This window comes from Perca flavescens, chromosome 19 (genome assembly GCF_004354835.1).
Source record: "Perca flavescens isolate YP-PL-M2 chromosome 19, PFLA_1.0, whole genome shotgun sequence".
Taxonomy (NCBI): Eukaryota; Metazoa; Chordata; class Actinopteri; order Perciformes; family Percidae; genus Perca; species Perca flavescens.
The window spans coordinates 10,110,839-10,137,735 of NC_041349.1; the positions used below are offsets into that span (position 1 = coordinate 10,110,839).

The following is a 26,897-nucleotide window of genomic DNA, read 5'->3' on the forward strand; positions in this document are numbered from 1 at the left end:
CATTATAAGCTTAATCAACTTTATTGTCAATTCTGCAAAATGCGCCAGACATTCAGAGCTATTAAAAATACGCTTCTCTATAACGGACACATTTCAGTTTGTGCCAAATTAATGAATGAGACCAAACATCAGATCAAACATTTAAAACCTGTCAGATAAAATCAGAGCAGAAGATCTTTGTGATCATCAGTTCATTTAAATATCCTGATGGTCTCAATGATCACAGCTGGAACCTGCAGACAGACACACAGACAGACAGCTGAAACCTACAGACAGACAGACAGACAGCCAGCTGGAACCTGTAGACAGAGAGCTGGAACCTGCAGACAGACAGACAGCCAGCTGGAACCTGTAGACAGACAGCTGGAACCTGCAGACAGAGAGCTGGAACCTGCAGACAGACAGACAGCTGGGACCTGCAGACAGACAGACAGCTGGAGCCTGCAGAAAGACAGCTCTCGCAGAATGCATTGCCATTTTCACGATCCTGTAAGCACCTTTTTTTAAATAAAATGATTAGATATTGAAATATTATATAGCCATGTCTACAAGTCCCTTTTTTGACCTGATCAATTTTTTTGAGAACAATCTACTTTTAACTCAATTCAGACAATACAAAACTAGTTAACACTACAATAGCTGCCTACCCTCTGCAAAAGTAGAAATACAGTTTTACTTTGAATGCATATGAATCAGAAACAGGTTTTGTCTTTGGTTCATACATAAACATCAAACATATTAATACAAAACACAATAAATACATAAAAAATAAATACATACAAAGTAACTGTAGCATAAGAAAAAACAATTTCAACCAAATACAAAAACATCTCAAGTAACATTAAGACTGGGGGCAATTGTAACACTCTGACTTTTTCCATTTAATTTATTATAGTCTTGTCCATATTATTCTAAATGTAATAATTGTATAATTAATTAGAGCACATATAGAAATATATATATATATATATATATATATATATATATATATATATATATATATATATATATATATATATATATATATATATATATATATATATATATATATATATATATATATATATATATATATATATATATATATATATCTTGTATCAAAAGATGATGAGAGTATTTCAAGTCGTCTGTGAGTCATGAAGGAAAATGTAAAATATGTTACTATTGCTCCGGTCTCCCCTAACATTTTGACGAGACATCGCTTAAAAATAATGACAACATTGTTTTCCTCCATAATTATTTTTGTATATCAGTTCTGTAATTAGACTTTTATATCATGAATGTGTTTCAGTCATCACCTTTTACAGCTTGTTTCTGTTCATTTTGCTGATTTTCATGTGTGTGAAACATCAACATTAATATGGTTACCTGCTGTTATATTAGCTGCCACTAGTACTAGAAACTAGTATTTTCTTTGTGTCTGTGATACAAACAGTTAATTCTAACAGTTTTGTCTCAGTTGTTAATGATTAAACTCTAAACCATCAACTGCTGATCTGTAACTGGTATTTGCTAAATGGGAATCTGGTTCTCTCTGCATTCTTCTCTTTCTGAACAAACAGAAACAACCAGCCAGCAGAGCTGCTGCTGTCGTCAGTCCCACTACACAGTAGAGACCGATCCTTCCCCGACTCTCTGGTTGTGGTGGACTTGTTGTGTTTGGTGGACTTGTTGTGTTTGGTGTCTCAGGTTCAGGCCGATCCCTCGCTGCTGTAAAGAGACCAAACACATCTGTTTCATTCATGTGAAGGAAAAACATTTTCACTAAAAGAGAAGGAAGTGTAAGGATTGTGGATTTCCACAGTACTTTTCTTCTCAGGTTCTTATTTATCTAAAAAGCTGCTGAATAGGGGCGTTGTTGGCCCGACAACAACCCCTCTTAGCTGTTATATAATCACAACATATCAGAGCCTGAAGTGAGCTGTTGCTTTTATAAAACAGTCATCAAGTATGGCATTATGAAAGTTAGTCACATTTCAATTATAAATGATTTTTATTCATAAAAAAAAAATCACATTCACGATAAAATCTAAGCTCTCCTGGGCTGGCTGCCTACCTCACACATACTGAGGCTGTTGATATGGAACAGTAATGCTAGCCTTCGCTAGCAGCTAGCACACTTTCTTTTGCTTAACGCTGAAGAAAGGGAAACAATAACACAAACTAACTAACTGCTCGAGGCAGTGGTAGTGCAGCAACTACCGTGTTCTGGGTGGTAAAATGACTGTTTTTGTGAAAGGAGTCTGGCAGCTTTGAAGAGAGCAGAGATAACAGCTTCAGTTCCCTGTTTTAAAGTGCTGTCTGACAGCAAGGTAAAGCTCTGAAATAAATAAATATAGATATAGATATAAATATAGAGTTTGATTTGAAGCCAGCTCTGTGTCCTGGCAGTGCTTCCCTCTGAGGCACCAGCCATCAGTCAACGTTTTTCTCAGACGTGGAGTGATACTTAATGTGCAAAGGAGTCCGATTATAGTCGTTGTATGTGGTTATTATATCACAGCTATGAACCAATCAGATTGCTGTATTCAAGCCTTTTTTATAATGAGCAATTTTATAATGAATCAACTTACCAGTGACGTTGAGCCAACATCTACCAGAGTTACTCCCATAACTTGTGAGCACATCACACAGGTACAGTCCTGAATCATTAGTCCTGAGTCTGGACACATGAAGTCTGAGTCGTCCTTCTCTGAGGACGTCTTTGTCCCACTGGACTCGTCCTGCAAACTGTTCATCCTGAGACTCTGGGACCTCAACTCCTTCATGGAGATGAAACAGGACTGAGGGTCTGGGATCAGTTAACAGTTCACAGAAGATATTCAGAGAGTTGGAGGAAGTGTGAGGGTTGGTTGTGAAGGTCCACTCCAGTGTGATGTGGTGGTTCTCCTCTGCCTGATAGGAGGTCTGGGTCACATTCACTACTAATGTTCCTGTTGAGGAGACAGAGAGGGAAAGTGAGGAGCAGACACACTGACAACTTTAAACTCCATCTCCACATGTTTCTGTGGACACTTTAGTGATTCTTTGTTTAGTGTTAGTGGAGAATAAAGTGAAGCTGTAAACTAACCAGAGACACAGGAGGTCAGGATGATGAGCAGCAGGATGCTGCAGATCATCTTCTCCCTGTGAGAGGAGACAGAGGTGAAGAGTCACAAACACATGAGCTCAGAGTTCACTTATTACAGGACAGAGAGAGGACATATACAGTCTGTTTATTTGTGCTTGTTCTCCAATGATTGTTGTTTTAATTAGGCCTTTGTTAATCTGTGACAGTGTAGCCAAATGCTGTATAGGCTATATATCTAATCATCATAACGTTCATATGAATATAGCCTATATATATATATATATATATATATATATATATATATATATATATATATATATATATATATATATATATATATAGGCTATATTCAGTATACTCAGTATATATACAGTACAGGCCAAAAGTTTGGACACACCTTCTAATTCAATTCCTCAAAGTAGCCACCCTTTGCTTTTTTATTAATAAGAGGAAAAATTCCACTAATTAACCCTGACAAAGCACACCTGTGAAGGTAAAACCATTTCAGGTGACTACCTCATGAAGCTCATTGAGAGAACACCAAGGGTTTGCAGCGCTATCAAAAAAAGCAAAGGGGGGCTACTTTGAAGAATCTAAAATATAAGACATGTTTTCAATTATTTCACACTTTTTTGTTAAGTACATAATTCCATATGTGTTCATTCATAGTTTTGATGCCTTCAGTGAGAATCTACAATGTAAATAGTCATGAAAATAAAGAAACACATTGAATGAGAAGGTGTGTCCAAACTTTTGGCCTGTATATATATATATATATATATATATATATATATATATATATATATATATATATATATATATGTTTGATCATCAAACAGTAATATAGGCTATATTAAAAAAGCATGCATCCATAAAAAGGGCACTTTCTATTGAGGAAGAAAAAGGGCAGGTGCTCAAGCTTTTGATGTCTATGTGTGCTGTGTCTGACTATAGCAGCCTATAGGTCTAAATATATAATATATAGACCTTCCCCCCGAAACTTCTGAATTTCTGGTGAATTGTTATGCCCCTATTCTACCTTTTTCTGAAGCAATTTGTGCTGGAAATATCTTTATGTAAAGGTGAACGTGGATTACAATACAAACATAATGGAATATTTAGCAGTAAGGCTCTCAGACATTATGTATTGCTTTCAACTATTTCTTCTGTAAATCAACTTTTCTAATTATACCTGCGTCAGTACACATGTAGTATAGGCATGACTACTCTTCCCTCCTCCTTTGCATATTTTGTTGGGGACGTATGCGCCTTAAATGTGCATATGAAAATTATTCACCTCAAGATACATTCATTAATTTCAAGTAATCAATAAACCCCTGGACATTAATAGTTCAGATGTTGTCAGCATTGTGAGGCTCGGACCCAAAAATGCCGACTAAAGGATTTTATTAACAAAAGACTTATAAATGAAGGTGTCCTGACGTAGGTGGGGAGGCAGACAAAGCCAAGACAAACCTAACACAAAAAGCACAAACCACTAGAAAACCAGAAGACATGAAAGAATAAACCAGGAATGAGAGACGCAGGGAATGAATGACACGGAGGGAGGGGAGACACACCACAGAGTTTCCAACAAGGGGACATCATGGCAGGGCAACGAGGGGGGGAAAACACAAAGCAGGAAGTAAAACAAGACATGTTGGAGAAAGATTTCTGCTCATTTTCTAAATTGTGTGCACATTCAAAATATAACTCATCCCATCAGTGTTCTGCGATTTAAGACGGAGCATTAAGGGAATTTTTTTTGATTTTTATTATGTATTTTGCATTTCGAGAATAAATTCGAAATGTCGGGAATAAAGTTGAAATACTTTTTCGAGAATGAAGTCGAAATGTCGAGAATAAAGTCAACATGACGAGAATAAAGTTGAAAATACCATTTCGAGAATATTGATATTTCAAGAATCAAGCTTTACCTATAATCTTCTATAAAATATATGAACTCGTGAAATTATACTTCAGAATCGGTTTTAATAACAATGAAATTCTTTCTCTTTTAGTGCATAAACACAGTATGGTGATGAGTCTGTTCGGAAGGGGAAACCACACAAAATGGAAGAGGTGCCCGTATTCTTGCAAACTGAAATAGCTTGGAATGGACAGATGCAAGTATCGATGGTTATATGTTGTATCACAAGACACAATAAGACAAATGATCAAATTGTTTGATCCTGAAGGAGTGGAGCTCAGGCGAGCGCAGCACTCCAAGGATGTAACCCATATCTATGATGTTGCCTACATGGCAGCTGGCATGGCGGGCAGTCGCTCTAAGGGGTTAATATTAAGTGATAAAGGAGTTGAATTTATTCTCGAAAAAGTATTTCCACTTTATTCTCGTCATGTTGAATTTATTCTCGACATGCTGACTTTATTCTCGAAATGTAAAATAAATTAAAAATCTTCCTCCTTAATTTTTTTCCCCCTTGATGTGCTATAGTGCTCCGTCGTAGTTTTTAGTATGGGAAGTAAGAGAAGCAGAATCTTCTAAAAACCTGTTTTAATGAAGTCCCAGTATTCCCAGTAAGAATCCTGAAAGGTCCCAGACAGTAATAATGGATTCAGACTCCGATTCTCTCTCGTAGTGTTTGATTAAAGCTCCCAGTCCTCCCAGTAGCAGATCCACACGCTGTAACGCTTTATCATCAACGGGTTGGTATGATACTGCCACACACACCGAGGGAGGAACTGGAATATGATCCCCGGCTGCTGAAGGCAGGACTAGACACACACACACACACACACACACACACACACACACACACACACACACACACACACACACACCCTCGGACTCTCTTCTACCCACCTATGGTGGAATATTTAATATTAAATACTTTTGATGATATTGATAATGATAATACTGTGCCATTTCATTACTGTGAAATATCCGTATACTGTGCAACATCATTACTCCACACTACATATCACACTGTATATAAAACCATATTAATTTTATTTTTATTTTTTACATATAGCGTCTCAGAACTGTGCACCTTACCCCCCTTTATTGCACTACTTATTTTATTCCATGTTGTTACATTTCTTCTACATACATATTGGCACTGGAAAAGGAGTTGCTTTTAATCTCGTTGTACATGTGTATAGACCAGCCTGAAAATCTAGCCACAGGCGCTTGCGGTTCTTCTGTGTGTGTGCTTTACAGTCAACGGCTGCTGAACAACGGCTGTTACAACATCAGATCACAAGAGGGGAAGGAGCAAATGCACCTGCTCCGCATGTTGACAGAAGCGGCAGTTAAACAGACTTTTTCAAGAACTGCACCAAGACGGCAACACTATATAGACATTACAAATAAGAAGGCAATCAAGACTGGAATTGTGTTTGATACATTTCTCACATACCAATGATACATTTAACTTAACACTTTTCTTTTTTACTTTTTTATTTATTTTCTACATTTATCTTTTTCTGTAGGCTATATGCACCTCTGGTATTGACTTTTTCTATATGTACATACTGGCGATGTACCTATGTTCTTTACTAATAAAAAACATAAAAATAAAATATACATATAGCCAGGTCGCCTCTGATGAAACCGCAGCAGTGCATGAGACGCAGGTATACGCAGTATACCCACTAAGAAAATTACTTAAAAATGCCCAATGACACGCAACAACATACTTTCCATTATATTTTTGATATATTTTGAATTGTCAAAATGGTCTTCTTCTTCTACACTAAATAAAGGTATTACCACCGTAAATTGGTTCATAAATGTGTAGCTGAATACAGGAAATGAAGTCGTTGATGCTCAAAACTTCCCTGGGAAGGACACCCAGACCCCCACTTTGATATGCCTTTGAGATTCCGGATATACGGTACAGTATACCCACTACAATACATTAGACTACACCACTGAGAGAAACTGAAACTATCAAAAGTATGAAAGTATCGATCTCATTACACTGGCATTGATCAATACCAACGTTGGTATCGATATTATCGATATTTGGATCGATCCGCCCACACCGCTAGTTGGCAGAATCTACTTGATGTTCCTCCGGGTAAGTTGATATTATTAGGACTTTGTCGTCAAATTAATTACATTTATGTTTTTAGCATCATTGTTGCAGTGCATTTGCAATTTACTTGTGTTGTTATGGTGTTTAGTGACAGTTAGCTACTTTTTGGAGCGTGCTAACTTTCAAATTTTTGTACAGCTCGAACAGCGATGCTAGCTTGTTAAAGTCAGCCCTGTAACATGGGCTTTGCCTGGTCTTTGTATGGAGCTGGCAGTCTGAAATATTATTAAGCACTGCTTAAACCCGTCGGCGATCTCGGCCAATATTACGGTCTTTTAGTGGGCCCAGTTGTGAAGCTAGTGATATCCATATATCCATTTGCGGATACAAATCACTGTGCATTAATTTGTGCATTGTGTTTTACAAGTTGCAAATATTTATGGGACTGTTTTAGCACCATGCACCTCCTCCGCCAATCCGTGGCCAGAAGTGAAGCAACACATTCATGACCATATTCTCATAACAAATCTCTGGGTCATCAAAACTGGTGACAGCTACTTTTTCCAGCTTCTCTCCAACGACCACAGTGCATGATGGGAAACTATGGACTCTCCACTTATCTAATGAAGTTTAATAGAAACGTTTCTCTTTGTTTTAATGTACAGAGCAGTAGACTACCTCTCATCTTAAACCTCCTCACAGTTTATTTTCAGCTGACATTCAGAGAACAACCTGGCTCTGAACACCAAGAAAACAAAGGAGATCATTGTAAATCACTTTGTAAATTATAGAGTGTGGTCTTGAAAAAAATTGTAAAGTGTCTCGAGATAACTCTTGTCATGAATTGATACTATAAATAAAATTGAATTGAATTGAAATTGAATAGTCGACTTCAGGAAGAACAGCACCGAACTAGCCCCCTGTACATCAACGGCGAGTGTGTGGAACCTTCCGGTTTCTCTGCGTCCTTATCTCCGCTGACATCTCCTGGACAGACAACATTACAGCGGCCATTAGCAAGGCTCAACAGCGGCTACACTTCCTGAGGGTCATCAGGAAGCAAAACCTGGACTCCAACCTGCTGCTGACCTTCTACCGTGCTTCCATCGAGAGCCTGTTGACGTACTGTATCACAGTATGGTACGGCAGCTGCACCGTGGCAGACAGGGAGAGGCTCCAGAGAGTAGTAAAGACAGCACAGAGGATCATCGGCTGCCCTCTCCCCTCCCTGATGGACATTTACACCTCTCGTTGCCTCAGCAGAACAGAAAACATCACCAAGGACAGCTCCCCCACCCCCCCGCCTCTGATCTGTACATTAAACCATATCTATCTTTATATTTTTATATATGTATATAGTTCTCAGAACTCTGCACCTTAATCCCTGATTAAAACTTTTACACACACAGAAGAGTCACAAGCTTGGTGGCAAAACTGTGTCAGGTTACAAAGTTGAGGAACTTTAGTGAAGTTGGAAAGTGATTTATTTTTTTTTATATTTGTGTTCAAATTCTGCAAAGGGAAATGAGAGAAGACATGCTGCACACACTGTACAAACAAGCCAGGTCAAAAAGTTCACTTATGTTTATTTAGAGGATAATATTGTTTTGCGCATTTTGGAAACATCACAAAAGACTAAGGCAGCAGAGACTTAATTTAACATGACATGAAGTCCTAAATGGATCATTTCATATTAAATGTCACTTGATCTGAGTAATCTATGGAAGTTTGTTTCTTAGTAAAACTTCAGCAGCTTTTGGAAAATAGGTTGTTCTGCAGCGACACCATCTGGCCAAGCTGTGTAACTTCTATTATATGACTGCTGTTAAAACCATCTGATCTGAGACAGATATGGGTGAGGCTATTTCCACCCCTGGTACAATTAGCAGTGTATGCTATTCGTACCCTGGTGCAATTAGAAGTGCTATTCATACCCTGGTGCAATTAGAAATGAATGCTATTAGTACCCCGCCGGTGCACACAGCAATGTGTTCTATTAATACCCTGTCTGGTACAAATATCAATGTATGCTATTTGCACCCCTGTGCATTTACAGTAGGCCTACCTTGGCATATATTTACACACAGTTATCCATACTACTCATGTATTACACCTTTTTGGAATATTATCGCCCTGACATTCTTACCCTAACCATAACCAATCCCACTCCTCTTGCCTAAACCTAACCAACCCGAAACTTCTGAATTTCTGTTGAATTGTTATGCCCCTATTCTACCTTTTTCTGAAGCAATTTGTGCTGGAAATATCTTTATGTAAAGGTGAACGTCGATTACAATACAAACATAAAAAACATAATGGAATATTTAGCAGTAAGGCATAATCATGAATCTTCCCCTACCACCCTGGAAAAAATATGTCTCGGCCCTGACTTGCACAATTGCATGCAAATTATCCAATCCAAAATGAAAAAAACAAGATTTCCTCGCCGGGGAATCAAACTCCAGACTCCCATAAAAAAGATCAATGTTCTAACCCACAGCTGCCAACACTCCCATTTTTCCCGGGTTTCTCCCCTTTTTTAGCCCTGTCTTCCGGACCCCTCCCGGTTTGTTATTTCTCCTGGGAAACTCCCGTAATGTGCATGGCCCAAAGTCCTTTATAAATAATCAGACCAAAATGTTTGTTTAATGTTGACCAGTTGCCAGATCTTATATGAAAAGTATCCTATTCACACAATCCACACACTCCACACACCATATACAATTTGAATCATGAAAGAACAGACAGAAGCAGAAAACGTGAAGCAAGCTGAACTCAAGATGGAAATGTTGGTAGCACAGACTTACAGTACAGTTATCACTAACCCCCTCCACAATGGAAAGCAGTCCATCACCTTAACCACTTTGCCACCTCGTCTGAATTTTTATCTCGTATACCATGACTTTTTTAAATCACTTTTATGACATACAATATTATTGATTTTTTAAATATTTTTTTCAACATAGTATAGGCCTACTATGACTTTTGTGACATGCTATACTGTAACTCTTTTCAACATATAACAACATTTTTATCACTTTTTTTGACATACTATATTATAGCGTTTTATCACTTTTTTTCGACATACTATACTATGACTTCTTTTCGACATATACTGTCTTTTATTGATGTACTATATTGTGACTTATCACTTTTTTCGATATATTACTTTTTTATCACTTTTTTTGACATACTATATTATAGCGTTTTATCACTTTTTTCGACATACTATACTATGACTTTTTTTCGACATATACTGTCTTTTATTGACGTACTATATTATGACTTTTTTCAATATATTACTTTTTTATATACTATATTATTGCTTCTTTACACTTTTTTTCGACATACTATACTATGACTTTTCCAACATACTATATTAGGATCTTTTTATCACTTCATTCAACATACATTACTGTCATACTGTCATACACAAGGAGGGAGGAACTGGAATCTGATCCCTGGCTCGCAGCCAGAGAGGCAAATAGCTGTTGGGACAGGTGGAGAAGAACAATGACTCGTCACAGAGCTGCAGAGGGAAGTGGGGGTGTGTCTGAGAGAGGGACGGAGAGGCAGATACTTACTCAAACTATGCAGCAGTAAGTAGGCCTATGACAAAAAAGAAAAAGAGAACAGTATAATCCCTGAATGTGTTGAAACTTGAGTGGGACCATCATGTCTCTTCATGTCCTGCAGCGGTCCCAGATGTGTCTCCTGCAACACATTCTCACTCCCATCTGGTAAAATACAGATGCTTGGTCAGGTGCTTTTGTTGTTATTGACGCTAAAAGTTTCCTTTAGCAGAATGCATTAATCAGCATTTAAATCTGAAATCTGACAACATGGGGAGTCGTCTTGTTGATTAGAGTCATACGTACAAAAATGATTTTATTATGTCTCCACATTAAATTAGGATTTACTTCCAATGTGTTATTGTTCAAAGAAAATCAACGGGTGGAAAAGCTCCAACAAATCAAATCGACATGGTTTACAAAGAACATTAACATGAAAATACAACAAAACAAGTAATAATCTGCTGCCATCACCCTACAGTTTATAAACAGTGTGCCTATATATGATGTTTACAACAACAGGGCAGATATTAATGCAACACAGCCGCATGCTTCTGACGGGAATGTCTTCATCGTGGAACATGAAGCTTTCTCTCACCAAGGCACACAGTCAAGGTGCTTTTCTACGTACGCAGACGATGCAACACGAGGGAATCAACTTTCAGTTATCACAACTAAACGGTCTCCAGCTGGATCAGGAACCCATCCACGAGCTTTCTGGAGGGGGAGAGACATGTATGATGGTTTAATGGTGTTGTCATTTAAACATGTAAGTGTTTATTTGGTTTATGCTTTATTGTCTAATTTGTTATTGTTGATTGGTCTTACATATTGTAGTTACTGTGTAATCTTTTCTTTATTGTTTTTCTGGGTAGGTGGTGATAACAAATGTGTTGGGGGGGATTGTTCATGACGCGAGCTGTATCTTTTATCTACAGGACGCCATATCACTGCTCTGACTAAACAAACAAAGCAGGTAGGCCTACTCAACAAAGCTTTATCCTTTAGAGCCATTGGGATTACTATCATGCAGAACAACAGACAGAACCGTGCTCGGGGAAATAATAAAGTACTACAAAAAAATGCTACTTCATAAAAGGAAATTAAAGTGTCACGTGCCACACGCACGCATGCACGAACGCACGCACGCACGCACGCACACACACACACACACACACACACACACACACACACACACACACACACACACACCACCCCAAATCATACTAGGCCTACACCTGCAGCCTGGCTTATATATTTTAACTGCTTTTGTTTAATCCCAACTGATTGCGATCAAATATACAGATTATTAAGAGACATGTGACATTTTGAATCAGACTCCAGATATCTGACAGAAGCATCTTATGCAGCTCAAAACCTCAACAACTTTTTACAGCAGTTTCATTACACACATCATACAACATGAAATTAGCCTACAGTGAATGGTTGAGTCATTTACACTGACGTTAACACCAACCAGTGGTTTTACAGTCTTGTGTATGAATGGTTGAGTCAGAGCTACTGTGTGTTTTGGTTCTATGTATGATGTCAGCTTACCTGTGACGTTGAGATCACATCTCTCGCTGCGACTATCTCCATTAACGCCAGGGATAAATGTTTAGATACCTGTCTCTTTGAGCCTCAGATCTGTGAAAAGACATTCAGTCCGTCCTGTCTTAGCGAGATCTGGATCACAGACTGGTCCCCTGTAGAGTTCATCTTGATACACCACGGTGACTGTCATAGAGGGACATGGATGGAGTCTGACCTGCAGGGGTCAAAACACAGACTCTGAGGAAAGGAGCCACAACCAAAGGCAGAGAGATCACACACTATGTGAGTGGCTGAGTAAATGAGAGTGTGAGGACATCTTGTGGCCAAATGTGGCACAGCACCAACTTGATTTAACCCAAAATGACCTCCCATAGCTCTTTGAAGACCTGGGACACAATATTACATTAAACCTTCTATAATTTATTTATTAATTCTTTTTAAGAAAGCTGTATATTCTATGTACTGTCTATGTAATGTCACTCTCAGCATCCTCCTCAGTTCAGACCATAAATTATTATACATGTCAACATTTTATTCAACCTTTTCAATAAAAGTTGTATTCTCAGTTCTGCAGACACATTTTGAAATTAAATTAGTTAATTGTCTCTCTCTCTGAAAAGATTCTCTCTTCAGTCAAGACTGGGTATCTTAGTAATGTATGTATATTCTCAAAAAGGCCTGCGTAAAGTGCATTTATCCAGCTAGCGGCTAATGGCTACTATGTAAACAAACCAAATGTATGCACATGCATTCTCATTCACTTTTTATTGTAAAATACACGGGACAACGTGGACATAATTTCACTGCAGAGCCCACTCACCCACACTACAACTTGTCTGTTGTCATCGTGTGATGTGAAATGGCCGAAGGTCCTTGTCATTTTATTTCTGGCTGGTTATTGTTATTTGTTAAATGTTCTTCTTGAAAGGCCAGGGGCGGGAAGGTGGTTGAATGGAGTCACATCAGACGTTAACCTTCTGACCCTTAAGACAGACGTTGGAGGGAGAGAGTCTGGGACTCTCAGGTCTCTGAATCAGAGCTCTGACGACTCATTCAAAGAGTCCTGTTAGTCCTGATGGCTCGTTTCTCTGAGGGTGGGGGTTTGAGATCTCCACTTTTGAGCAAAATTTAGATTTTGAGCGTCAAACAAAACACTTTTTTCTGCATTTTAGTACATTAGTGCACATTAGTGCAACAAGTTATGGTGTAAATGTATTTATTTATGTAAAGGAAATTAAAATAGATAAATTAGGCCTACGACCAGATTGACTGGAGGTAGAATAAAAGTAGAATAAAAAGTAGATGTAAAAAACGACCTGATTTCTTTCTCCCATTCGTGGTTCCAATTCAACAAATCACTGACGTTCAACATGATCAGTTAGAGCTGCAACATTTTCAGATATCACTGTCAAAATAAGAACATTTAAACTAACTTTATTTAGTCCAAATCTTCTACAGTTTTTAAAGTGAGGTATTGAAATACAAAGGAAACATTTTGGAGTGAAAAATGAATCATATTATACGTCATATGAAGCAAACATTTGAAACCTGTCAGATGACATCAGATCTCTCTGTTTAAAGATCCTGATCGTCTCAATGATCACAGCTGGAACATGCAGACAGACACGGAGCATTTATTCTTAATGAAGAGCTCCCTCTGCTGCTCATCTTCTTCATCAACACCAGAGTTAACTCCTCACAGCTTCACAATAACAGAGACAGGAAGTAAAAGACAATCCTAAAACAGAACCTGTACATTTCAGTTAACTGAAGACCTTTCAGATCTGCAGAACACACTCAGGAAGTGTTTCATGAAATCTCTCTGACCTTCTGTTCAGAATGTATAAACAGCTTTTACTTTAACACATCGAGCTTTTTTTTGCAAAGTGCACTTTAAACTGAATGCTTCATCACATATAATCCAGTCAATTTCCTGCAGGAGCAACTACAGGATAGACAGGATTTAGAATAATATGAAAGGTCTCAGAGCTTAACAAAAGATATATGTTATAAATAAAGATTAAATTATATATATAAAAATGGTGCACATTTCAGATCTGTCTAATAAGTGACAGTTTGACAAAATAATGAACAAAAGAAAGGAAAGATATGTTTTTATCAACTTTTACAGTTTGTGATCATTTTGCTGATGTCATGTGTGGGAAGCATCAAAGTTGTTGCTATGGTTACCTGCTGGTATGTTTTGATATGTCCTGATAAACAGTTTTATTACCTTCCAGCCAATGAGAAATGAGCATTTTCTGTGGCTCCGTGGTATAAACATGAACTATGTACAGAAAAATTGTAGCAACCCTTGGAACCAAAATTAAGAGAAGTCTCGAAAACTGGTGCAATAACGTTTATTGCCGCTCTTCCAGCACTGTGAAACTAAAAGGATATGATACAAATAAGTAAAGTAAATAAATTACAAATAAAGTGCATGGGTTTATGCAAAATATTAACTAGATGCTCAAATGTTAAAATTTAATAGACTACAATAAAGCCAATGTTCACATTAAATTCATAAGTTGCTGACCCGTGTTAACGAACTCATAACCCAAGAAAGATTGCAAATATAATTTAACAGTGTGGGGGCGTTTCTTTGCTATAAACATGATCTCTAACAGTTTTGTCTCATTACAGATGTTAACTGTATCCACTGATTCACCTGCTGACATTTTTTTTAATCTTATGTAACAGCTAGACACAAAATCCACCAGTGGAGATACCAACAGAGTACAGACACTACAAGCCCGATTATGAAAGAATAGCAGAATAGGAACATATCCCGACTCTCTGGTTGTGGTGGACTTGTTGTGATTGGTGTCTCAGGTTCAGGCAGATCTCTCGCTGCTGTAAAGAGACCAAACACATCTGTTTCATTTATGTGAAGGAAAAATATTTTCCTAAAAGACGAAGAAGTGTAAGGATTGTGGAAGTTCAAAGATTTCCTGTTATATATCTAAAAAGCTGCTGAATTGAAACTGAAAGAAAGTTCTGCATCAACTTACCAGTAACATGGAGCCAACATTTATCAGAGCTCCTCTCATTACTTGTGTGCACTTTACACTCATACTGGCCCGAGTCTTCAGTCCTGAGTTTGGACACATGAAGTCTGAGTCGTCCTTCTCTGAGGACGTCTTTGTCCCACTGGACTCGTCCTGCAAACTGTTTATGTTGAAACTCTGGAGCCTCAACTCCTTCATGGAGATAAAACAGGACTGGAGGTGTGAGATCAGTTAACAGTACACAGTAGATATAAAGAGAGTTGGAGGAAGTGTGAGGGTTGGTTGTGAAGGTCCACTCCAGTGTGATGTGGTGGTTCTCATCTGCCTGATAGGAGGTCTGGGTCACATTCACTACTAATGTTCCTGTTGAGGAGACAGAGAGGGAAAGCACGGGCGTCACTTTGATTTGAAATGTACTGTGGACAGGGACGCATTAGGAAGTGCATTTTCAGAAGTGCATTAGACATACTGTATGACCGACTATGTTCTGCTTCATGTATCCATGTACCATGTTGACAATGTGACATGACGTGTTATTAGACTCAGAGATTGGAGCAACGAAAGGAAAATAGGCCTGGCCTATGTGTTGATGTTCAGTGTCCAAATGTGTGGCTATGCCTTTTGATGATATTTTAATTTAATTCCCAGTACAATTGACCATATGTACACAATACAACTGCTCAGCTGACGACGTGCCGCAAGTGATATGATGACATCACCCAATCATGTGCGATTCCCACTGACAACTTTAAACTCCATCTCCACATGTTTCTGTGGACACTTTAGTGATTCTTTGTTTAGTGTTAGTGGAGAATAAAGTGAAGCTGTAAACTAACCAGAGACACAGGAGGTCAGGATGATGAGCAGCAGGATGCTGCAGATCATCTTCATCATCATCTTCATCATCTTCTCCCTGTGAGAGGAGACAGAGGTGAAGAGTCACAAACACATGAGCTCAGAGTTCACTTATTACAGGACAGATAGAGGACATATACAGTCTGTTTATACTCAGTTGTTACAACACCTGTTGTTTCATTGATGAGAGATAATAACGCTACAACATCACAAAATGTGACAAAGTTTGAAAATAACAACATCCTACCTGTTCATGTGTGTTTGTAGGTGTTTACCAGGTCTATAACTACAAACTCCTCCACAAGTGCATGAACGAGGACGAGCAAGTTAGGACGAAGGTTTCTGGAAACTTCTTTCTGCTGAACAAGTTTGCATCTCAGTCAGCAACACATTCCCGACATACTGACACAGACTGAGCTGGGAAATTAAACACAGTTGTTTATATGTATGTCTTTACGAGGCAACAACATTATAACATTGAAAATAATATGTATTTATAGGAAGTCTAATGTCCTGGACCCAGCTGTTCAGAAAAGTGGAATCTGGAAATCCCATGTTTTGCTATCCAGGAACAGATAATAAATGTTACTTTTGTTTCAATTTTTCAAAGAAAATTGGATTGAATCACAGTTATCCAGATACAAATGTTTCAATATTACCAAATCCAGATTATCAGGGTTCTACAGTAGCCCACATATCACAATGTAAACTATTGACTATGTAAAGAACCAGAGGTAGAATAGCCAGCATGAGATCGCCTTAAGTGTTTTTATTTAAAGAGACAGAAAACAATACAAACATCTCCTTCCATTTTCTATTTCTTTTCTTCTTTTAAACAGTCGGATCCACAACAAACTAATGGAAACATATACACATACAGGTTGGCTTTTACAGTTGCATTCACTTTGATTGCAAAGGGTTACATGTTGGACATGTGTTTTCCTTTGTCTCAGAGGTCACATGCTCTGAGATCCTTGTTTAAAAGATAGTGGTTAACCACACTGCTCGGTAGGGCTGCACAATATGAGGAAAATGTCATATTACGATTATTTTGACTGATGTTGTGATTGCAATATGATTCATGATATTGGAGGGAATGATGAATTTTTTAGATCATCATTCTCATTTTCATTGAAACACAAATAAAAATGTGCTATTGTCATAGTGTGATTTTTGCAAGAATTTGTACCAAACAAAGATGTTTTCCTTTAGTCTGTAGGATGGGATGTGTAGGCCGAGACGTCTCTGCAGCCCCACAATCCTTCATTCAGAATGGTTAGACACATATTCTGCCTTTAACAAATATTGCGCCCCTTCCATTTTCTATTACTTTTTTTCTTACAGTCTGTCCCAAAACAAACTAATGGAAACAAAAAAAATGTACATTAATACAAATACAGTGTCATATATTTAGCACATTTGTTTCAAATCATAACAGACCAAATGTCCAATAGAAACCACCGGGAGTGTCCAACATAATACTGGCCTGTATTGTCCCCACAACATGTCCACCACTGGCTCTCTGTCAGACTGACTGGCCGTGCAATAGTTAGAAACTACTTTAGATCTCATCTCTGATGGTTGGGTCATTGTTAATAATTAATATACAATGATCAATGACATATTATTTTTGTTTGATATTGACAACTGTTTTGTAGATAATTTTATGGGGACAAACATATATTTATATAATTTAATTATGTTCATTATTGGAGCTTTAAAGACTTAAAGGGAAACAAGTCATCCTGATGTATGAATTTGACACTAAATAAAATGTAACTGATCATCCAAACTAACATCGAGAAAAAGCCTAAAACAAAGTATAAAACAACACGTCCTGTCATTTATCAACTGAAGATCACAATATGTCTGAAGATCAAATCCTGGAGGAACTTTTATAATAGTTCAGTAAAGAACCAAATTTAAAAATTGCGACAATTTGTTTGAATCATTTTCTAATCTGAGAGTAAATTAACATGTTTGTCATTCTAAACATCAGTAAATGTTGCACAGTTGATGTACACAATAAAAACAAACCGTGAATCATGAAATTTGATTTATACTTACTTGTTTCGAAGAAGAGCGAGCAGCGAGCTGTTTTGTGTCTCCTGAGTTATCAGATAGAAGGATGAACTGCTTCTCTACTCTGAAAATATTTGACTCAGAATATGTAGTCCTACCTGTTCTGCTGCTCAGCTCAGGACACTAAGGAGGAGCGGCAGCAGCTGATTACATTATTTTTGTTCAAAGTGAAAGTAAACAGTGGCCATTAAGGCATAACATGTTTCAATGAACCTGAAGTCCATAGCAATACAAAATGTCCAAACATAAACTGTAGTGTGTGTTACCTCTGCCTTCGTGTCCATGAATCAGCCTCCATCACACCTCTCAGGAACGAGCCGATGCTAACGTTAGCAGCTCTGTGCCTCCAAAGCGAAGCATGTTTATGCTATAATTAGCATGTTTGCTAACATCATTTTCCCCAGGCGGCAAAATTACGAATCCCACTATGGCCACGCCAAGTACCAGACATATCCTCCAGTCTGGACATATCACAGAAACTGTGAAACACCCATTTGAGTCATATGATATCAGGATGAAATCAGGAGATTAGCGGGACAAATTACTAATGGGGAGCAGAGGGACAGGAGAAACAGGAGACACCCGCGTAAATCTGGAGTGTTGACAACTATGGCATATATAGGCCTACTGTAACCTAAAGGTCAGAAAGACCGAAAAGTGTTAATAAATATTTCAGCATTAACCAGCAAATGTAACAAAAAGCTGTGGAGTTAAAGAGTAACCTTTTTACTGGGAGTCAGCTGGTCTTGTTGAAGGAGTTGATCATCAAGTCTCCACAGTTAACCTGCATGCTATCAGCTCAGCATCATAACACACATGAATGGAAGAGTTGGTGCTCCGGTTGCATTGTGGTTTAAATGTCTCTGGAACTGAAATGCAGGAAGAAGAAGAAGAAGAAGAAGAAGAAGAAGCAGGAAGATGTCTCCATATTGTTCTGTGTGATTTCTTTATTTGCTGTAATTTACCATATTTGATTCACTTCATTTACATTTTCTGTTGTATTAAAACACCAAATCACATCTCAGATGCAAGTTTGATTCCTTGATTATTTAAAAGCTGCAAAACCCTTCACTCAATGAAAACATTATTAACACAGACATTAATAATTTTTGCTGTAATAACTTAATTTATATTCATAGTAACTTTACATGGACAGAGCTTGTTAATGAACATCAAGATGTAAACATGCTGGAGTTAGCATTAATGCTAATTTACATCAGTAGTGTCTAGACAGGTAACAATAGAGAGAACAGTACAAGTAACATATAACATAATATATTGATGCAAGTAAATACACAAGAGGACAAAACATTATGTAACATGTCAACTTCATTCAAACTCAAACCTCTAGTAACATGATCATTTAAAATATAAAGATATAACACAACATTTTATATCACAAATAGTTTTCTGACACTAAGAACAGACGGAGGAGAGACTCTAGGAGTCTGATTTAGTTTTTATGACTGTGACTTTATGCTCTGATGATTCATTTAAAGAGAGTCCTCCAGACTGAGTGCTGTTAGTCCTGATGGCTCCTTTCTATTAAACACTCACAGCTGTAAACTGTAGGTGTTTTCTTTCATTATCAGTAGATTTAGTAAAACAAGGATTGAAGACAAAGAGGCAGAAAATCAGAACTGCTACTGTTGCTGCTGCTGTTGCTGCTGCCAGTCCAGCGTAGAGGATCCTGATGTTTCCCAGACTCTTTGGTTCTGGTCTCACTGTTGTTCTCTGAGGTTTTGGCTCATCAGCAGCTGCTGTAAAGAACAAAAACTATAATGTGGCTGATGGACAGGAAGGAAACTTTTTTTTTAGCATGAATGACTATAAATCTGCATCTTTCATTTTTTAAGTACAAACAGAAAAACTCCAGTTCTCCTGAATCAACTTACCAGTGACATTGAGCCAACATCTACCAGAGTTCCTCCCATAACTTGTGAACACTTTACACAGGTACAGTCCTGAGTCTTCAGTCCTGAGTCTGGACACATGAAGTCTGAGTCGTCCTTCTCTGAGGACGTCTTTGTCCCACTGGACTCGTCCTGCAAACTGTTCATCCTGAAACTCTGGGACCTCAACTCCTTCATGGAGATGAAACAGGACTGAGGGTCTGGGATCAGTTAAAAGTTCACAGAAGATAGAAAGAGAGTTGAGTGTATGTTTGGTTAGGGTTGTGAAGGTCCACTCCAGTGTGATGTGCTGGTTCTCCTCTGCCTGATAGGAGGTCTGGGTCACATTCACTACTAATGTTCCTGTTGAGGAGACAAAGAGGGAAAGTGAGGAGCAGACACACTGACAACTTTAAACTCCATCTCCACATGTTTCTGTGGACACTTTAGTGATTCTTTGTTTAGTGTTAGTGGAGAATAAAGTGAAGCTGTAAACTAACCAGAGACACAGGAGGTCAGGATGATGAGCAGCAGGATGCTGCAGATCATCTTCTCCCTGTGAGAGGAGACAGAGGTGAAGAGTCACAAACACATGAGCTCAGAGTTCACTTATTACAGGACAGAGAGAGGACATATACAGTCTGTTTATACTTCTTCCTCTGGGTTACTTATTACATGACTAGCCAGAGGACTGAAAGCCAGAAGAAGAACAAAGAAGTATTGTGGTTTGACCATCTTTATTCATCAATCTAAATATACAGCATGTCAACATGGGTTCAACTTCGCACTGACTGTTTCTGTTGAAGATCTTGTGGATGTGTTTTCTGTTGGGCTTCAAGTATGAAAAATATTTCTTCTGTTGCTCTCTGTTGTTCAATCTAGGGTCAAATCTAGAGAGAGGGTGTCTCTTGAGGCAAATGTGTGATCTGTGATATTGAGCTGAATATAATTGACTTGTCTCATAGTAACATACAGGAAGACTCAAACATTTATCAGCTCCAATTAAATAATTTCTTTTGTCATTTATGGGCCTATATGTATTTCATTTTTTCTTTCTTACATGATTGTGAGCGCTATTTTGTAAAATAGACCTGATATTAAATGATACTTGCATGTTATTCATGGCACTATGGTAGGATGTAACTGCAGATGGTTATTGTGTGGATAATTGTGATGAGTAATACAATTGCACACTATAAGAAACGCACAGAAAACATGGATCTTTACCATGTACAGAAACATGAATTCAACTAAAAAACGTCATGTGCTTTTGGCAAATCAGGTCCAATTCCATTTACCACAGGAGTAAAAACATTTCAAGGATGATCAGGAGACTTGGGATGCACTTGAGTGTCATGTCAAGCAAAGGGTCTGAATCTTGTTTTTTAAATGTGCAATGTCATTGTCATTATGAGATAGAGTGATGAGAGAAAACTGAATTTAAATTATTTCAGCATGAGGCTGCAACAAGACAGAATATGAAAAAGTGCAGAGGTCTAAAAACAACAAGGTACCTGTTCATGTTCATGGGTGCTTGTAGGCGTTTGTCAGCTGTACCCAGGAACCATGAACTTCTCCCCAAGTGCATGAACGAGGACGAGCAGGAGAGGAAGATGTCCTTCTGAACAGATTTCTGGCTGCATCTGAATCACTAAAATATTCTCACTGCCAACTTGTATAGCATGGTCAGATAGCGCTGCAAAGGAAGCACAGTTTCTTACACATTTTATTTTTTTATTTTCTAAAAAGAATCTGGTCAACATTCTATGAATACCAAATATACCATAATGCTTGCCCCTTGTCCAACACAAATTTCTCCCAAGGGAGACAAATAAAAAAACTTTGATTCTCAACTAAATAACATCAATATTTACAACACTAATTAATTCAAGCAAAGAAGAACAAAACACACAACTCTATTCATGGTCATAGAGCTGCAAAGGGAGCAAGTTGTCCTCAGTATTGTTTCCGGGAGTCTAGTGGTAAAAGGTGTACTAATTATACTTGATGAACTGGTTCTGATATTCATCTCAACTTTGTCTTAACACAACATCACAGTAAATTGCATCATTTAAAGGATATGGCTGTGTGTGGTCAATAACAAGATAATAATAATAATAATAATAATAATAATAATAATAATAATAATAATAATAATAATAAAATAGGCTACAAGATACAAAAAACAATGAGAATTCAACTGACCAGATTACCAGCAATAGTAGTCCATTTCTCATTTTTTGGATATTAAAGCACATATGCTTCATAAGTCTTAAGAAATCAACAGTAAGATATTACACCAGTTACAAATATACAGCAACGAAATGACACTGATTTATTCAATAAGTTGCAATACAAACAGACATCCAAGTCATTTACATATCAGAATGTCAACATTATCCAAATCCAACAGTTTACTAGAACTAGAAAGAAACGGCTAAATTAGCATTAGCATGAGAAGCCATGCTGAAAACTCAAGCTTTTCATAACTTTTTGTCTTTAAGGTCTTTAGAATGCTCTGAAAAAAATGTGAAGACGATCAGGTTAAATCTGTAGGAGGATTTCGTTATGACAGCTGTAGATGGGGAGAAACATCCTAAAATTGCAAAATAAATTAAAAATGTCTGACTTCCTGTTGAGTTTAGGGTACAATCCCAAAGAGGTTGTTTTTTAGCCTATGTCTAAACATGTTACATGCGTACACATGTTAGTTTTTGTAAAAAGAGGGGGCTTGCGCAAAACCCATAAAATATATATTTTGTGTCGACGAGGTGTCCATTTTCAGCAATTGATGAACCGGACAGTTTCCTCCCCGAAGTTCATTAATAAATGACACCACCTCCACAAAAGAGACAATTTTTCTCCAAGTCCGTGTGGTTCTCTCTTCTGAACAGACTCAGTTTCCTGCATCTTCTCTTCATGGTCCTGATACTTCAACATCAACCATGTCAAAATATTAAGTAGCCTGTTTCCTTAGGCCTATTTGTGAAACCCACTGAAGCACAACTTCACAAAGTACTCCACATCTCTCATATGACTTTATTCTCACAATATTACTACTTTAATCTCATAATGTTGATATAGGCCTATGAATTTTTCTCGTAGCCTACAATTACGACTTTGTTTTAATTTTTTCCCCTTAAGGTGGCCCTCATACACCATGGTAGAAATCTTTAAAGCTACAACACAAACACAAAAGCTACAACACAAAGGGAAACAAGTCATGTGAAGCATTCCTTTGTTGCGCAAAAAACTCTCACCGCACTTCCTTAATTCTTTATGAAGCAACTACAGCAACTAAAATCCTGATCATCCAAACTAGTATCGAGAAGAAGCTTAAAACCAATAAACACTTAACCCTGTCTGTCTTTTATCAACTGAATCACAAGAATATCTAATCCTGGAGGAGGCTTTTCATGTTCAATTATAAAATAAAAAAGTTCAATAAAGAACACATTTTCTAATCTGCAGTAAATGTTTGCCAGTCCAAATGTCGAAAGTAAATGTCCCACATTTAAAAACACAACCTGTGAATCATGAAATATGTGTTTTTAGTAACTTACGTGTTTGAAGAAGAGCGAGCAGCGAGCCGTGTTGTGTCTCCTGAAGTAGCCCGTTTAGTGATTAGCTGTTACACCAACTGTTCACTTTCATCAGCCAGCGGCTCAACTAATGTCAACAAGGAGGAGGGGCCACACCTACAAGATATACACAGTTACCGGTACTTCTGTTCCTTGTTCCGCTGTTCATTGTGTGTTTCTCTTTATCCTGTTTTAACTGTGCGTTTGTATTGTGCATTCCTGTTCGTTGGTGATTATTTCTGGTTCCTGTTTTATTTTGATAGTCTGGTTTTCTGTCTTGTCTCGTCCAATTTACTTCCGGTGTTTTCCCTCCTTTGTGATTGTCCTGCCCCGCCCTGATGTGCTTCACCTGTTGTCTCACCTGTTTCTGATTTACCCATCACCTCATGTATTTAGCCTCTGTGTTCCCTTTGTCTCTTGTCAGATAGTTTTGAGTTTGTTCCTGTTCGGCCCGTTTGTGGCCGTGTTTCCTGCTTGTGCCCTGTGTTCGTTCCTGCGTGTGCTCGTTTTGCCCCTGCCTATGTTTTGCCCGTTGGTTCATTATTTTATGAGTGTTCCAGTCTTTGTACTGCCGTTTTTTTGTTAATAAATCCCTGAGTTCGACCATCTCCTGCCTGCCTGCCTCCCTCTCTCTGCGTTTGGGTCCACATTCCCTGCTCCCACATCACAAAATCATTAGTATTGTGCCCGTAAACGCCAATGTATTAGACTGATTGGGCTATGAATCCTCAAATTCAAATTTACACCTTTCACAGCAACAAATAAGTAGGCTAATGATGGTCAGACCCCGTACGTAGGTAGGTAGGCTACTATTTTTCTGTACTATTCGCCTCAGAAAAATAAAACAAAGTTGTAACAAAGTTACAGTTCTAACATGAGTTCTACAAAAAAATTTAAGAACTGCGAGTGCCTTGGAAAATACTTCTTCGTAAATTGGATGTGCCATCCTGTGGCTTTTTATTCTATTAAAGCCCTACTTATTTTTGTAAAAAATAAATTAAAAAGAGACAGAGAGAAAGAGACCTAGGCCTAATGACGCCTCTGAGTCCTGGACCATAGACTTCCTACAGCACAAATAACATTAAAATGTTGTTGTCATATTGAAAACAACTCTTTACTAAATGTTTATATTATAGGTTGTTGTTGAATTGTCTCTTTACTGAGAGAACCAACCACATTATTATCTGTTATCTTCTGGTCTAATCCACCAACCCTCACACACTAAATCTGTACAACAGGATTCATATCATGACAACACCAACATCAACACATTCACACATTACCTTGTGTGTCTTCAGTCAGTTAAGATCCAAACCAGGAGACCAGAGGACAGAGGTCCATCTTGTGTCTGTCTTCTCTGCAACATCTGTGAAGCTCTAATAACAATAATAATAATAATATCTTTGTTGTTGATTAGCTCTCTCTGAGTAAGCTAGTGTAAATAGTTTTACACAGCGAAGAGTTATAACAACTTCTCTAATATAAATATGGATTTATTTACAATATGAACTCCTTGTAACATTATGAAGTGAACATTAGGAAAGAACAGAAACAACATCCATCAGTCAGCAGAGGACAGAAGGTCTTGGATCAGAGATCTGATGACTCATTCAAGACCTGAAGGCTCGTTCCTCTGAGAATCTCTACACATCAGAGATATGATCAGTAGATTTAGTTAAAGCATGACTGAAGCAGATTGTTGGCAGGCTACATAGACGATAAGGGAGATAGGCTCACACATGCCCACATATGTCACAATCTTTAAAGTAAAACCTGCCAGGACAGGACAATCTCGTCCCATCTTGCCAGTGTCTGTGAACGTTTAAATTATAAGTTGAATCACACTTTGAATGTGAGTCTTTACAAAGAAAAAGAAAAAGTAGATTAAAAAAATACCTTTAACAATCAGCAAAGACCATTTAAATGAGAAGACAACAGACATGAAATTTCTCAAGAGCATTTTTTGAAGGGGACACAAATAATAAAGCCAAAATTGTCCAGTTGTAGAGGATCTATGTAGTTGTGGGACTCCAGTAAGTAGGCTGGCGAGGCTATTTTATTCACTTTAATTATGTGATGAAGTGATTATTTTTTCTCTAATACAGATGACGTGAGAATTGAACTTAAGTAAACATAACGTAAAGTGCAATCATGGATTAATGGTGTTAAAAACTTCACTTGTTCAGTCAGAATCAGGTTCATTAAAATAGTTAATGTAGTTAATTAAAATAATATTTACTAGTGACAGCACAGTTTTGTGCTCAACATCCACAACAAGAGGGGCTGGGCTCTACTGGTGTAGACTTAGGGCGAATTCAATTTCAAATGCAAATGGGAAGTTTGTGCAATAGGCTACATCGCTTGTGTGTTTTGAGTGTAAAAACCAAAACCTAAACCTTTTAATATCGGCATTAAATAATGACTATTTCACAGAGCACTGGTTGGTGTTAACTTGTGTCAGGGAGGTTACTGACACTGACTGAATATGGCCCAGCCTCACCTCGGATATTTCCCCCAGCCGTCACTGTAATGAAAACCCAGCCAGTGTCTTAGTGAGCGCTGATATCAGAACAGGAACCAGATGGGTTTGGTTTCTATAAAAACTAAATGACCAAGTAATGTAATCTGTGTATGTCCGACAACAGAAACACTGACAGACGCAGCAAGCCAGTTTGTAAAACTAGTTCTCAACATGTAGCCTGCAGCCATGCAATGCCGATCAGAGCTCCGGGCAGCAGCAGCAGAGTAGAGGAGTGATGTAGACTAGGCCTAAACACACAGCTTTACGCTTTCTACATGTAGCAAATATTCACTAATAAGATCACACTTACCTGAAACTCATCCAATCGACTTTTGAAAACGCCTCAGTAGTAGCATATTCATCTTGCTGTTAGAATCGACTAGAATGTTTGCAAAAAGTTTGCTTTGTTTGTTTTTAGTATGGGAAGTGAGAGAAGCAGATGCTTCTAAAAACCCGTTTTAATGAAGTCCCAGTATTCCCAGTAAGAATCCTGAAAGGTCCCAGACAGTAATAATTCAGACTTCAGATTCAGATTCTCTCTTGTAGTGTTTGGTTAAAGCTCTCAGTCCTCCCCAGTAGCCTCTCAGAGATCTCTGAGAAATACCTGTTAACAGGTATTTGCCTCTCTCAGAGGCAAAAAGTGGGGGTGTGTCTGAGAGAGGGACAGAGAGGCAGATACTCTAACTATGCAGCAGTAAGTTGGCCTATGAAAAAAAGAAAAGAAAACAGTATACCTGAATGTGTTGAAACCTGAGGGG

The 26,897-nt window shown here is 37.9% G+C and overlaps 2 protein-coding genes across 4 annotated transcripts in view; both read right to left on the reverse strand.

Moving 5' to 3' along the window:
* Positions 1-16,179, reverse strand: part of LOC114545542 (uncharacterized) — a 34,288-nt gene extending 18,109 nt beyond the window's left edge. The window contains exon 1 of the mRNA XM_028563897.1: positions 16,115-16,179. The gene's annotated coding sequence lies outside the window, so the exon portion shown is untranslated. The remainder of the gene's footprint in view (positions 1-16,114) is intronic.
* LOC114545551 (uncharacterized) lies at positions 1,120-26,571 on the reverse strand. Of its 3 annotated transcripts, XM_028563914.1 has the most exons (5): positions 26,450-26,571; positions 20,538-20,593; positions 20,363-20,400; positions 2,574-2,895; positions 1,120-1,707 (listed from the first exon to the last, which is right to left on the reverse strand). In XM_028563914.1, the coding sequence occupies exons 1-5, from the start codon at positions 26,458-26,460 to the stop codon at positions 1,463-1,465; spliced, it is 672 nt and encodes a 223-aa protein (XP_028419715.1). In that variant the 5' UTR covers positions 26,461-26,571; the 3' UTR covers positions 1,120-1,462. The 3 variants fall into 3 exon arrangements, with proteins under 3 accessions (XP_028419715.1, XP_028419714.1, XP_028419716.1); XM_028563913.1 differs by lacking the exon at positions 2,574-2,895 and having other exon boundaries at positions 1,120-1,710; positions 20,041-20,400; XM_028563915.1 differs by lacking the exons at positions 1,120-1,707; positions 2,574-2,895 and adding an exon at positions 19,537-19,905 and having other exon boundaries at positions 20,041-20,400.
* Between the last annotated feature and the right edge of the window lie 326 nt (positions 26,572-26,897).

Bases quoted from the DNA above. Each gene is read 5' to 3' on its own strand.
- LOC114545551 (XM_028563913.1), bottom strand. The intron at 20,401-20,537 runs GTTAGTTTACAG...TCTCCTCAACAG, and splicing joins CCTGACCTCCTGTGTCTCTG to GAACATTAGTAGTGAATGTG. The intron at 1,711-20,040 runs GTAAGTTGATTC...GTCTCTTTACAG, and splicing joins ATGTTGGCTCAATGTCACTG to CAGCGAGGGATCGGCCTGAA.